Source organism: Penicillium paradoxum (assembly GCF_028828445.1).
Source record: "Penicillium paradoxum strain IBT 22861 chromosome Unknown utg000002l_segment0_segment0, whole genome shotgun sequence".
In the NCBI taxonomy this organism is placed as follows: domain Eukaryota; kingdom Fungi; phylum Ascomycota; class Eurotiomycetes; order Eurotiales; family Aspergillaceae; genus Penicillium; species Penicillium paradoxum.
The window spans coordinates 3574607-3587185 of record NW_026643180.1 but is presented as its reverse complement, the minus strand read 5'-3'; the positions used below and the strand labels follow the sequence as shown (position 1 = coordinate 3587185).

Genomic DNA, 12579 nt, shown 5'->3' with positions numbered 1-12579 from the left:
GAACAAGAAGGGGATAGAGGAAGGCTGTACAAAATCAATCCCCCGGGAGAACATATTCTTTCATTGAACGTCCGGCATGCGCATGGCAATGTCGCCCGATTGTGTGATGTATCGCACCCAGGGAAGAGAGGGGTATTGCAGCTGTAGGGCCGTTAGCAGTGAGGTCTAGAGGTGAGGAGGGGTATTGTGATAGCAAAGAACTTACCTTTGGTTCGGTGATTTTCAAGTACCGCACCTGGATGCCACTGGTCGTGAAATAAGGGATCTCGAACTTGACGTTGATGGGTCGCTTCGCTTTGCCCACGCCTCCAGCACCACCCATGCTGCCTCCGAATCCACCAGTCATACCACCGCCGCGCTCATCGTCGCCCTTGACGGAGGGTAGACCCAGCTCTGCGCGCATAAGGAACTCCTTGCCGCCACCGAATTGCTTGATCTTCCAGATGATCGCTGATTTCTCGGGGGCGTAGTGTACGGTACCGATATTGGTGCGGAAGCGCGGTGAGTCTGCATCTTCGGGGACGGGGACGAGAATCTCGACATTGTTGGCAGTGCTGCGCCGTTTAAATTGGGCTTTGGCCTGTCACAAAGTTAATTTGGGGTCTTATATCCGGAAAACAGGCAGGAAATCCTACCTTGAGCATATATTCGATCCGGGATCCCGAATGCGATTCAACCACGCACTCTACCCAAATCAACGGCTTCACTTGTGTGTTCAACCGGTAGCTCATGAGCTCGAATTCACCATCGGGGGGAATGAAACTGATTGTACGGTCGTTTTCGAAGCGCGAAAGTCGGACACACTGGTGGAACTTCACATCTTCCATCTCAACCGACTTGCCTCGTGTAGCACGACCCGTGGTTTCAAACATAGCTTTGTCGTTCAACCCCAATCGCAATTCTGGCATACCACTCAGGTAGCACTTCATCTTGACAGCGCCCAAAATCTCAGACCGCAGCACATTTCCATTTGCCGAGACGAGAAGATTGAGAGACTCGACCACATCCAGGAAGACTTCGTTCTTGCGGTAGCGTATCCCCTCGCTACGCCAGGAGACAGCGTTTGTGACAGCAATGGGTGGTCGTGCTTGGACATCCAGCTTGTGTGACTCTTGGGTGATGTATCTGGTCGAAGCGCGAATTCGTTAGTTGTGCTGTTTCACCCCCTCCTGCGGTACCATTCAGACCCAACTGCTTACTCTTGTAGAATCTTGCTCTCTGTTGTCTGCGGGTATCCAAAATCCATCATCTCATCAAGCAATTCGTAAATGACAACGAAGTTGTCCCGGATACTCTCCTCCTCCAGCACCTTGAAATATTCGGTGAAGACCTCCACAAGCTTGTGGAGGAAGAGTAGAATTTCGGTGGCATTTGTGTTTCGTTTAGTCAATGCAAGGATATAGAGGTTGCTGTGGCGAATATAAAGGTACTAGACAGAGGCACCCCTGTGTCAGCAGGTGGAAGCGCACACAAAAGGAGGCACTCAGGAGTCAATGTGGCCAGGGCCGAATGCCCAGGACTGGTGGGACGCACGTTGATTCCCTCGTGGGAGAAGCAGGGGGGCACTGCAGAGCTCTCTTCTTCGGCATCACTGAGAAGGATAGGGAATTTCTCGACCGCGGACATAGGAATGTCCCCGCGATAATTGCGGGCTAGAAGGGTCTATAGATGGTCAGCGGGGGCTTATCCCTCGATGCATGAGCGATTGACCCGGCAAGAAGTCACATCACCACAATCTGCATGGTGTTCAATAGCCTACCTTGCCCTTAAGGTCGAGGAAAAAGAGCGCTGACGCCATGACGTGTCAATGGGGGTAAATAAGTGACGGGAGGTGTTGATGATCTGGTCTTTCAGGTCGGAGGTGGGAAGAAATAAGAGAGCCACCTAGTGCGCCTACTGCAGCATTGTCATAGATCTAGTAGTAACAAAAAAAGAAAAAGCAGCGGGTGAGGTGGAAGAAACGAACGATGCAGATCAACGGGTTGTTGGCGATGCCCGCATGTCCAAGGCCGCTCTGGAGATATACGCCAACCCTAATTTGGACTAGCGTATAAAATTCACACATAAAAGCTCTTCGCCCGCACATCTTTTTCTTCTTTCTTCAACGCTCCCAATAGACAGTTCAAGACAGTACAAAGTCCTTGTGATTTTCCACGGTTACTCCGGCATTCTGTCGGAGTGCTATGGTGTTTTAATTACTACCTTGCGATACAGAGGCGCGGAGACTACGATCTTACGAGGGTTCCATAAGAGCTGGCCGAGTACTTTCTCTGTTACTCGGGCGGCGTCAGAGGAACCGTACATTTCTCTATACAAATCAAATCAATTTTTTTTTCACTTCAAAAAATTTTCCAAGTTTTTTCTTCGAAGTCTTATAAACTTAATCCTTCTTCTCATTGAAATTGTATTTGGTAGGTATTGTATAGCGTATAGTGAGACATAAATTGGAGAATATAAAAATAGCTCTGTTAAAAGTACATGTACAATCGTGGTCTCTGATCAGAGTCTCCCCCGAGTCAACCTGCCACAGATGGAAATATCAAACAATATAACGCCCTGAAAATGCTCCGAGAGAGACTAACGCTCCAACTCTCAGACCCTTAAGAGACAGACTTGACTCCAAGGGGGTCAAGTATCCGCTCCCGGGCCAATTTAGTAGCAACAACACCTCCCTTCTCCAGCGAAACAGCACCGATGATAGCGTACATAGTATGCGCGAGAACGAGCTCAAGACCGGAGGCACGGAGATCGTTGGGCTATATCAAAGACATTTGTTAGCTAAGGGTCCTAAACATATGACTAGCATCAAGGCATACCTTTCTCGGGCTCCATCGGAGAACCTTCTGCAGCTCGTACTTGTTGGCAAGCTCAGCAAGCTTCGACCGCTCAGTGAGAATCTTCTTGGTGTCGCCAGACAGATTGTTCAATCCATCCAGAGCCGCGTGAGTGAAGGGCACGCGACCAAACTCGTCAGCCTGTGCTGCGCCTGCGGATGGAGCGCCCTGTGCCAGAGCCAGCGACGCCTGAAGCTGCACAATGCGCTTTCCCAGGAAGGCCAGGCGGTCGTTGAATCCACGACGCCCTTGGTCGAAACTCTTATGCGTCACTGCCAACCACTTGGTCTCATCGGAGAGGAGTTTGTCGCCGCCATTGCCGAACAAGCGGATGTAGAATCGGTCCAGCAGTAATGGGTCTGCATTCACGTGGAAGGTCGGGCGCTTAGAGTCGAGGTGCAGACTGAATGGAGCCTTGGCCGACTCCGGAGTGTAGGACCATCGGGGCTTGGTTTGTTGACTGGGCTCCTCCGAGGGAGAGGTGGCGAAGGTGCGCGATGGGACAAATGCCGCAATTGGGCGAGCGGCAGATTTGGATGCAGCGCAGGCGGTCCTGGCCGCTCGAGATGTAATGTTCAAAGCCATGGCGTCGGTGGTTTGCGAGTCAACTCGGAGTTGATCGAGCGGAAAGCAAAGAATTCGGCCTGGGCGGTGTGATACTGCCGATTCTGCCCCGGGTTAAGTATACCCGTGGACTTTACACTCACTACACACTGTTCCACGACACCAAAACAACCAAAAGCTATAATCAATAAAAAACACTAGTACCCGAGATCTATTAGTGTATTGGTTCCTTGAGAGAACCCTGCTAAACGGCAGGGACGGGGAAACCACAGAAGGAGGTTATAAAACTGTCTTAGACAGTGCTCTTTCATTCCACGGCTCTCTATATCCTGCTCTTCTCTTGATGCTTTCCCCATATTCCCCAGGAACACCACTAATGGATATACCCTCGGGTACAAAAGTAGCAGGCATTTAAACATACTTATCAGTGCTATCAAAGAGCTTTTCAAGATCCTAGGTGGGAATTTTGTCCCAGACATCAGCGCTCTGGTCCATATAATTGGAAAATTCGTTTTGCTTCCTACCACCATCGCTAATTATGGGTTATGATTAGCCCACATTTTGACTGTAAGAGGGCACAAGTGAGGCACTTACAGCCTCGAGGATATCAGGGTTGTGCCAATCACGACTCCACCAGGGAGAATGTCATTTCGCACGCAAAGACACCTTCGAGCTGATGCCACTCATGCCTGTCGTCTTTGCCGTCCAGAGCTCCGCAACTGTCGGACAGGTGTATCCGATGCTGCAGTACATGGTCTCGTCGCTGGATACACCACCCAAGAACAAATCCCGCTAGACCCAACTCCCTATCAGGAGCTTGCCATTAACCAAACGACGACATCATTCCTTCATGATGGCATTGCTAATCGTCTGAACGCCGAAAGCAAATGGGAATTTGCGTGGGCTATAGGGTGGACGAACTGCTCTACATCACACGATGGTACCGATTTAGACGGGTCAAATACAGTCGATGACTACGAGGGCTTCCACAGAAGAACATACTGGTTCTACCACGCATTAACGTTTACTGCTACTAAAGGGGGCCGTCAGTCCAACCTTACCGAACTCAGTATTGGCGACGACTGCAGCACACATCCAGGCTCTTGCCTTCAACGTTACGAAGACTTTGGATGTCCCTGGAGCCCTGGGCGGTGATGGACTCCCATCTCGTGCTCTCCTCGCCAGTCCAGCACTAACCCCTAGTCCTTGCAGGGCCAGCGTGGTGCCTGAAGCTGCCTCTGGTATTTTATCGGCTCTCACCAACTCGGGATGCCGCGCAGAAACCCCTGCCATCAACTGCCCGTCCAAATCTAACGGGGCTGTCGTACATAGCCTGATGCTCGGGCTGCATTGTGGACCGTCGGCTCTGTCTATGCCATATACAATCTTTGCTGGTGATTGGAACTCTCCATGTAGGTAATTTCATTTCCTTGATTGGGATAGATCGAGCTTTGCTTGTGAATATAATTATGTTTTTGGAAACCCGCACCGCTTGACTGGAATAGACATGATCCTACATGTAAACTATAACCTTGCAAAGATGTGTGCCAGTTACAACAGTATAGCATAAAAAATCACCCACTTTTTGTTGCAGCATCAGATCCGAGCCAAGTTTGGCCAGACTTAAAGTAGCTAAGCGACTCTTTCGGCCCTATTTCGGTGGCGCGGTTCCATGGATCGACGGATTTTCATGAGACTCAGACGTTTGAATGCGGGCTTAGGGAAACAGATGATTCTGCTCAGGCGTACCTTATTGAGCAATATGATGGGGCCAATTTCTCAATCACCCAGTGAGATACTTACTTTCGTACACTTGCCTTCGTAAAAGCAACAGTGGGTCTTGTTCCTTGTAGGTCGGACGGGGGCCTTGGCAATGCCAATGGGAAAGCCCTATGTCTTACTCCGTAGACGCCTCCCCATTTACGATATTGTAGAGACAAGAATTTAGCGCCTCGGATACCTTTTGCGGAAACTTGGAGTTACATCGGCTTTGTTAGAGTTCAATGAAGCCATGGTTCTCGCAACTACGTTTAATATAGCAGAGGTATCATTATAGTATAGTAGTGCGGAGTACACCTGTATGCCCATGCCCAATCACTTTGTAGTAGCGAATGTTAGCGGGGGGAAAGAATTACGCATTAGGAAATCAATAACAGCTCGAGAGCGACCTAGGTAGCCGAGATAGCTTATTCGTTGTCAAATCTTAGGGAAAGGAGCCGATACGACTTCACAGCGAGATCTGCCTCAGAATAAGTGGATACTATTACAGCTAATCTCAGCCCGAACGATTCTTTTGCGTCGGATCGGGCAGCATCTCCGACGAAATATAAGCGGTAGTGTGTCCCGCTAAAGGCCAATACGTAGTGGTCGGTGGGGACAGCAAAGCAAGAAAGGGCAAGATAGAGGGGATTGAGGAAGGAGAGAAAGAGAATAGTATAACGATAAGGGTGAGATTGGATCTTTTAAGTCGTATTGAAAGGAGGTTTATGTGACAGTGTACTGGTATGATAACTCCAAAATTGCACAACTAACTCGAATGGGCAATTCACAGGTCCGTTGTTTATATCGGACATTGCACGTTCACACTGGGTTTAGTGTATTATAAGTTCAAATCTCACAAAAGAAATTGGAGACTCAGATCTCTTCAATTTCTATTCTGACGGTTTGACACGAAGTTAACCAACCTGAAGGCCGGGAGCATCCGGGACCTTCACCGCTGCTGTGTGGTATCTTTTGCTCGAATGCTTGACTTGTAATGCGTCGGATCCGAAGCAGCTAATATGGATTCCGGCCGTGTGAGCCTATCATAAGCTAGCAGTGCTGTGGTGATTGGAAGCGGAACATACACAATTCTCCAAGTCTGCCATGACTTGATGCATGGACGTCAAACGACGTGTGACCCATATTAATGAACAATCTTGCAACCACTTCGATGTGTATTGCTTTTCAGCGGTCAAGCTACTCATCTCTCTCGATGCTTTGACATACATCTTACCGATGTTTGCAGGTTCAGCTCCACTTCCAGCAAATATAGGCTTCCCTTGGACTCGAGCAGGGTCTGTTTTGACACATGATATGCATTTGCCTTGGCTGCAAATGACCAACAGTTTGAACCCATGCTTTCTGCATGATTCCACCCTCGAATCCGAGGGTTCAAATAAGTATAGGTGGTCTTGCAGATCTGCCCACTCCTTTGTCCAGCAACATCCTTCCCTGGATGTGATTCCCATTACATGAACCAACAGGAGATTTGTGCTCACTTACTCTATAGGCTATAGGTCAGATATTTCTGTTAGGTAACATTCCCGAGCTATGTGACTGGCTACATGACGGTGCAAGCAGCAGCGCAACAGACCCTGGGCGCGGCCCAAGTATCAGGACACAAGTCCCTAACCGCTGCAGAGGAACGATGGGAATGTCGAAAAAGAACATAACAGAACCACAAGGAACAATTCCAGATGTCCAAGCAACCTTTCAAGGGAAGCTTCGGCAGTCTTCTCGGAATGCAGCCGTTCCGCAAAGCCTGCCGGGTATGCAGAGGCCATAGCTCAATAGCTATCTGGAGCATGGGGCGGTGTCTTTGAGACGGCTTGATGCGGATATTCGCAGCTGGAAATCTCGGCTGAGACACATCTGGTTGGCTCGAACGGCCTATACCTTCATGGACTGCAGAATAACGGCTTTGCTGTATCAGTGTACTCCATACCTCGCCCCCTGAATTGGGCAATGGACTGTTTTGTACCGAGGGGCAAATCTTGATCCACGTGTATTGGTATTCGGTCTTATTTGCCTGTGCTCCCCAGGTAGCTTCAGGTAGCTTTCCTTTCATGCTGCCTCTTGGGACAGTTGGAAGCTTCCACAGCTTGCATATGTATACATAAGTACATTTTTCTCTCGACCAAGCAAGTTCACAACCTACAATAGTCATTGTAGACCTCCTAGACAAAAAGGCTAGGACATATGAGAAACACGGGGAATGAAGGGTCTTTGATCAAACTCGAAGGACGCAATAACACGAACTACGTAACTAGTTGTTGATGTTTGACAGCCTCGATGCCCAGGTATACTTGCTAAACCAACACACGGCTGTTCAACCCAAACAATATTTAGTAAACAACATCGGATAAGTGGCCAACGGTAAATCATCTAGAACAAACCCAGTGAAACAAAATTCTTCAAAAAGCTGCAAGTAGCCGAAGGCTCTCAGACCGCTGGTGAAACTCCTCTATCTGCAGCCTTCTTTGGGGCTACTGGTCCGGGAGACGAGGATCTATACCCGTCTATTGCGGACACTAACACTTTCCGTTTTCTTTTTCTGGGGGAAACAATAGGTCCGTAAAGTGGATATGTTTCCTAATTCCTGACCGATGCTTGCTTCCGGAAAAGCAAAGAGAAAAATCTAAACTGATACTCACAACAGCGGGTGTGACCCTATACGGGTCCATTAACGGTTTATACATCAAGTCTTCAAACGGGCCCTTGCAGAAGCTGCCGAGATATTGCCAGATCTCCACGGATAGAATCCCCAAAGTTCACGGATAGCAACGGGAATGGCTTTCGCCAAACGGCTTCTTGTCCTGGTTCTTGATTGGGATGTTCGACAGGATAGCGGTGTACGACTTGATGTGTGTCTTCGCCCCCAGTCGATTTGAGCTCTGGAATCACTTAAATAGACATGATTGACCTGTCTCGGATTCGGATCTGTATCCTTGAATAGCACCAGAGAGATCTTTGCCTTGAGTCTCTTCGCCTGTCTGTCGTTGATATCCATACTTCTTTTCTTCTATCAACCCTCAGTCTTAGGCTTCATTTTATTATAACCATTCTCGCTTCGTGTCTTTTGGATATTCAAATGGCTTCCAATTTTTCATTTACCTACGGCTTCCAAGCTACTCCATCGCCAGATCAGGCGTTTTACATCTTCGGTGGAGGCATACCAACTTGTGACCATTCGGTGCAAGATCCTCCCTCACCACGGCCATTCCCACCCAATCCACCTCCTAGTCCCGCTTGAATGGACGTTCGTTGATTTCTCTTTGTTTGGCGTTGAGGGGACAAAGCACAATAGGTAAGTGTTACCTGTGTTGCCAGCCCAAGTGGCTCGACCTACCAGATATATATATCAAGGTCACAACATGAGTACATAGTTTAAGTTCTAATCCGGGTTGCAGATCATACTCCAAGGCATTTCAACTACGGTCTTTACGAGGGAAATATTGCAATTTATGGGCGACTGGGAGATCATAATGTGATATGTATCGTTGTCAATCCAATACCAAAAGCTTGCGGATGGGAAAATGATGGAGTCATTGATCCGATGCCCAAGGTAGATGAATGGGAATGGAAAGGCCCTGTGTCAAAGTGAACCGGGACTCCGAGGGATGGTATACTCGAGGTGCTTTTCATTCACATGTCCATGGGGTCGGTCAAGGTAGCCTAATGATGCAATTGAATTACATATACCAACTGATGCCAGCTGTATTTGCACAATACCTAGAGCCATCTAGAGGTAGAACGAACCTCTGAAGCTCCCACGCTTACAGGAATATAGCGCGGTCGTCATTTTCAGATCGAACACACATGTTCCCGAGGTCCCAAAAATAACGCAGTCCATTGAGGATAAAACAGATGAACAAAAATAAGAACCAGCGCCTTTTGAGCTTGCCAAAAAAGCTTGCGCCAATTGACCAGATTCGTCTATTTTGAGAAAAATCACTTTAATAACACATAAGGAAATTCGGAGGTATGAGGTATGGAAACATTTAAATCAAAGCAAGGCCGACAGCACTGGCAACGCTGAGACCGATAACAGCCCAGCCGGTCTTGATGATGACGGGGTTGGTGAGGCCACGGCCGGTATCCCACATCAAGTGGCGGATGCCGTTGAAGGAGTGGTAGGTGAAAGGAAGGGCCAGGGTGGTCTTGAGGAGAACCTTAGCGGCGATGGGGAGGGCAGCCATGGCAGCAACCATGGAGGCCGACTCGACGTGCCAACCGAGAACGGGGGAGGCAAGGTAGGCAGTAGCCCAGAGGTAGACGGAGCCGGAGAGAGCAACACCGCTGATACGGTGCAGGGAACTGCCGATCCAGCCGATCTGGGGCTTGTAGATAGAAAGGTGAGGGGCGACGGGGCGGGCAAGACGCTGCTTGATGAGGATCTTGTCGGCCTGGTGAGCGTCGGGAGCGTCGGGGGCCGAAGCGACTTGTCTATAGATCACAATCCCCTGGTTAATACGGATTCGGGCGAATGTGGATGACGTAGGATATCATAGAAGGCATTCCGATTGAGGGCGCGCGAAACCATTGCCAAATATCGTTTCTATTGCTGGATCACTAACCTCGTCTGCATATTCTTGCCGAGGGAAACAGCGACAGGGGAAGCGCCCATCATGGACGACCGCATAGCAAGCGGCTGCTGGACGGCAACTGTTCAGGGAAAACGTTAGACCCCGAACCCGACATGAAACTTGGGATTGAACATACGCCGACGCAGCGACTGCTGGGCAACCTTCTGGGAGAACATTGTGATTGAGTTGAGATTGGTCTGTATGATCAGGATACCTGGATAAGAAATCCCAATTGCCTCGCGAGCGATCGGAATCAACGGACGACCTCGGGTACGGCAGTCTTCAGTCACGGGATTGGCACCCGGGTATGGGCGGTCACCAATCACATCATCGCTATTACCATCCGGAGTATAGATCTTCCGCAAACTAATCAGTCATGTGACCCCTTCGCCTGTTTTCCCACTTTCTTCCGTCCGCGGTTTCCTTTCCTTTTCTCTTCTTCAAGAGTCTCCGCTCACGTCGTCTACTGGCCTTGGCTGGGATGATGTCGTCGTGTTTAGCTTTCCCTCACTGACTGCGGCTTTCTGTCGTGGACGCCGAGGGATCTAGAGGCTCTCAGAAGGAGAGTCCCGTCGTTAATCGCCCGTTCCACTCTAACTATGAGGGGGAGGGGTTTCATATTCAGGGTTACATGCTATGTATATCACATCTCTTGATGTTCGTAGATTTGTCACGTCATATGGTCAAATTGCACAGTCCACAGTGATTCAAATAGTCATTGGCGGCTGTGTACCGGTAGCTGCTTGGGTTCTGGAGAACTGCCCAACTGAGGCATTCATGTTTGCATAGTTGCGGTCTTGACGGCTTAAAGGATAGATCTACCTACATACCTACGTGCAGACAGTACGAAGTACAAGGCACTGGTTTTATCTTTGATCCTTGACACCTGCAAATGGCCATCTGATGCCCGCAAAGTCACAAGTTCCTATCACATGCCCAGGAACACAGGACCTCAAAGCATTTGAGCACTTCTTATAAACTGACATTTGGTTCTGATTTCTAACCTCTGAATTATCCATAAGCTGCAGCATAGGGAGCTACGTCAGAAACGGCTGTTTGTCCTAGAACACCAACCTAGGTATGTCTACGGAGTACTCCGTACTCCGTATGTAATCCTTAAAGCGTGCAACCTCGGCATCTCGGACCCTTCCCCACAATAGCAGTCCGTGGTTGTCACATCGGTTTATTATTTGGTCTTTCGCATTCACTTTTGAGACTCGATTATATCTCTAATACTATACTCAAGCAATCAAGGAAACTACCAGACTTATGTCAGTATCCATTCCCTTTGTGATTGCTCTCTTGCACCGTTGAATGTCGTTGTTCCTGATTACTGACTCCGCAATCAGCAGATTAGATACCCCAACTCCTCCGCTTCAAGATGCCTTTCAACACAGCCTTGACGCGAAAGCTCGGTATTCGAGGTTCGTTCCGAAATCTCCTTTCCACAAATATTTCCAGCTGTTGACTGTATGTCTAGTGCCCATTGTGCAGGGTGGTATGCAATGGGTTGGATACGCTGAGCTGGCCTCGGCTGTTAGCAACGCAGGCGGACTTGGACTTGTACGTCTAATACATCCCCACAAACAAGTCAAGCATATTACAGTATCTGACGCAAAAGAATCTAGCTCACTGCTCTCACCCAACCCACCCCTGAAGACCTCCGCAAAGAAATCCGCAGATGCCGCACCATGACCACGTACCCCTTCGGTGTGAACCTGACCCTCCTCCCCGCCATTGTTCCCCCCGACTACGCCGCATACGCCCAAGTCATCATTGACGAAGGAGTCAAGATCGTCGAGACTGCTGGCAACAACCCAGGCCCTGTGATCACCCAGCTGAAGAAGGCCGGCATCATCATCCTGCACAAGTGCACGACCATCCGCCATGCCAAGTCCGCCGTCAAGCTCGGCGTCGACTTCCTCTCCATCGACGGATTTGAATGTGCCGGTCACGTCGGTGAGCACGATATCACCAACTTTATCCTCCTGAGCCGTGCGCGTCAGGAACTCGGTGTGCCATTCATCGCCTCCGGTGGATTCGCCGATGGCCAGGGTCTGGCCGCTGCACTGGCACTTGGTGCTGAAGGTATCAACATGGGTACCCGATTCATGAGCACTGTTGAAGCTCCCATTCACCAGAAAGTTAAGGAGGCCATCGTCAAGGCTCAGGAGACTGATACTGCCCTTGTACTGCGTCGGTGGAAGAACACTTCCCGTTTGTTCTCTAATAAGGTGGCCCAGGATGCCCTCAAGGTTGAGCGGGAGAGCAAGACTGGCGACTTCAGCGAGATTGGACCCTATGTCAGCGGCAAGCGTGGTCGTGAGGTCTTCATTAATGGTGACGTTGATTTCGGCGTAAGTTCACTTCTAAATCTGTCTTTGATATGCCAGGTTGCTGACTATTTTTTTCGTACAGGTTTGGACTGCCGGTCAGGTTATTGGCTTGATTCATGACATCCCAACATGTGAGGTTCTGCTCGCCCGAATTGAGAAGGAGGCACTGGAGGCAATGAACCGCACCAGGTCTCTGTACAGCGATGCCCCTTCCAGCAAGCTTTGAAAGAGTGTTCCACTTTATCATACAGATGTTCATGCCCTGCATGTCTAGCTTCTTGTTTGGAAAGATCTAATAGAACCAAGTATTTGTGATTTTATTTTTGAACTTTGTGCCATACAACATTCATTTATGAATATCAACCCCAGGGTCTCCTCCCTGTGTCTCTTGTTCAAGATTACTACAGACGCCATTCCATGTAACGAGCGCTCTTAAGTGCCCAACCACAGAGGCTGGGTCAACAGTCAATAATAAGCATTCCCGAGCGCAGGTCCGTG

General features: G+C 49.2%; 5 protein-coding genes across 5 annotated transcripts; 2 read left to right on the top strand and 3 right to left on the bottom strand.

Annotated features, from left to right (window-relative positions):
• Positions 1 to 60: 60 nt before the first annotated feature.
• On the bottom strand, positions 61 to 1798 carry N7457_001282 (AP-1 complex subunit mu; the record flags this gene model as incomplete). Its single annotated transcript, XM_057172328.1, has 6 exons — positions 61 to 141; positions 206 to 580; positions 636 to 1125; positions 1200 to 1409; positions 1472 to 1662; positions 1760 to 1798. 6 exons carry the CDS (start codon positions 1796 to 1798, stop codon positions 61 to 63), a joined length of 1386 nt encoding a protein of 461 aa, XP_057036231.1.
• Positions 1799 to 2600: 802 nt separating this feature from the next.
• Positions 2601 to 3419, bottom strand: N7457_001281 (mitochondrial 54S ribosomal protein mL57; the record flags this gene model as incomplete). Its single annotated transcript, XM_057172327.1, has 2 exons — positions 2601 to 2756; positions 2817 to 3419. The coding sequence occupies 2 exons, from the start codon at positions 3417 to 3419 to the stop codon at positions 2601 to 2603; spliced, it is 759 nt and encodes a 252-aa protein (XP_057036230.1).
• Positions 3420 to 4040: 621 nt separating this feature from the next.
• Positions 4041 to 4553, top strand: N7457_001280 (uncharacterized protein; the record flags this gene model as incomplete). The annotated part of the gene is made up of 1 exon (XM_057172326.1): positions 4041 to 4553. The coding sequence occupies one exon, from the start codon at positions 4041 to 4043 to the stop codon at positions 4551 to 4553; it is 513 nt and encodes a 170-aa protein (XP_057036229.1).
• Positions 4554 to 9160: 4607 nt separating this feature from the next.
• Positions 9161 to 9921, bottom strand: N7457_001279 (uncharacterized protein; the record flags this gene model as incomplete). Its single annotated transcript, XM_057172325.1, has 3 exons — positions 9161 to 9605; positions 9737 to 9824; positions 9882 to 9921. The coding sequence occupies 3 exons, from the start codon at positions 9919 to 9921 to the stop codon at positions 9161 to 9163; spliced, it is 573 nt and encodes a 190-aa protein (XP_057036228.1).
• Positions 9922 to 11126: 1205 nt separating this feature from the next.
• On the top strand, positions 11127 to 12307 carry N7457_001278 (NAD(P)H-dependent flavin oxidoreductase; the record flags this gene model as incomplete). The annotated part of the gene is made up of 4 exons (XM_057172324.1): positions 11127 to 11169; positions 11226 to 11308; positions 11374 to 12102; positions 12164 to 12307. 4 exons carry the CDS (start codon positions 11127 to 11129, stop codon positions 12305 to 12307), a joined length of 999 nt encoding a protein of 332 aa, XP_057036227.1.
• Between the last annotated feature and the right edge of the window lie 272 nt (positions 12308 to 12579).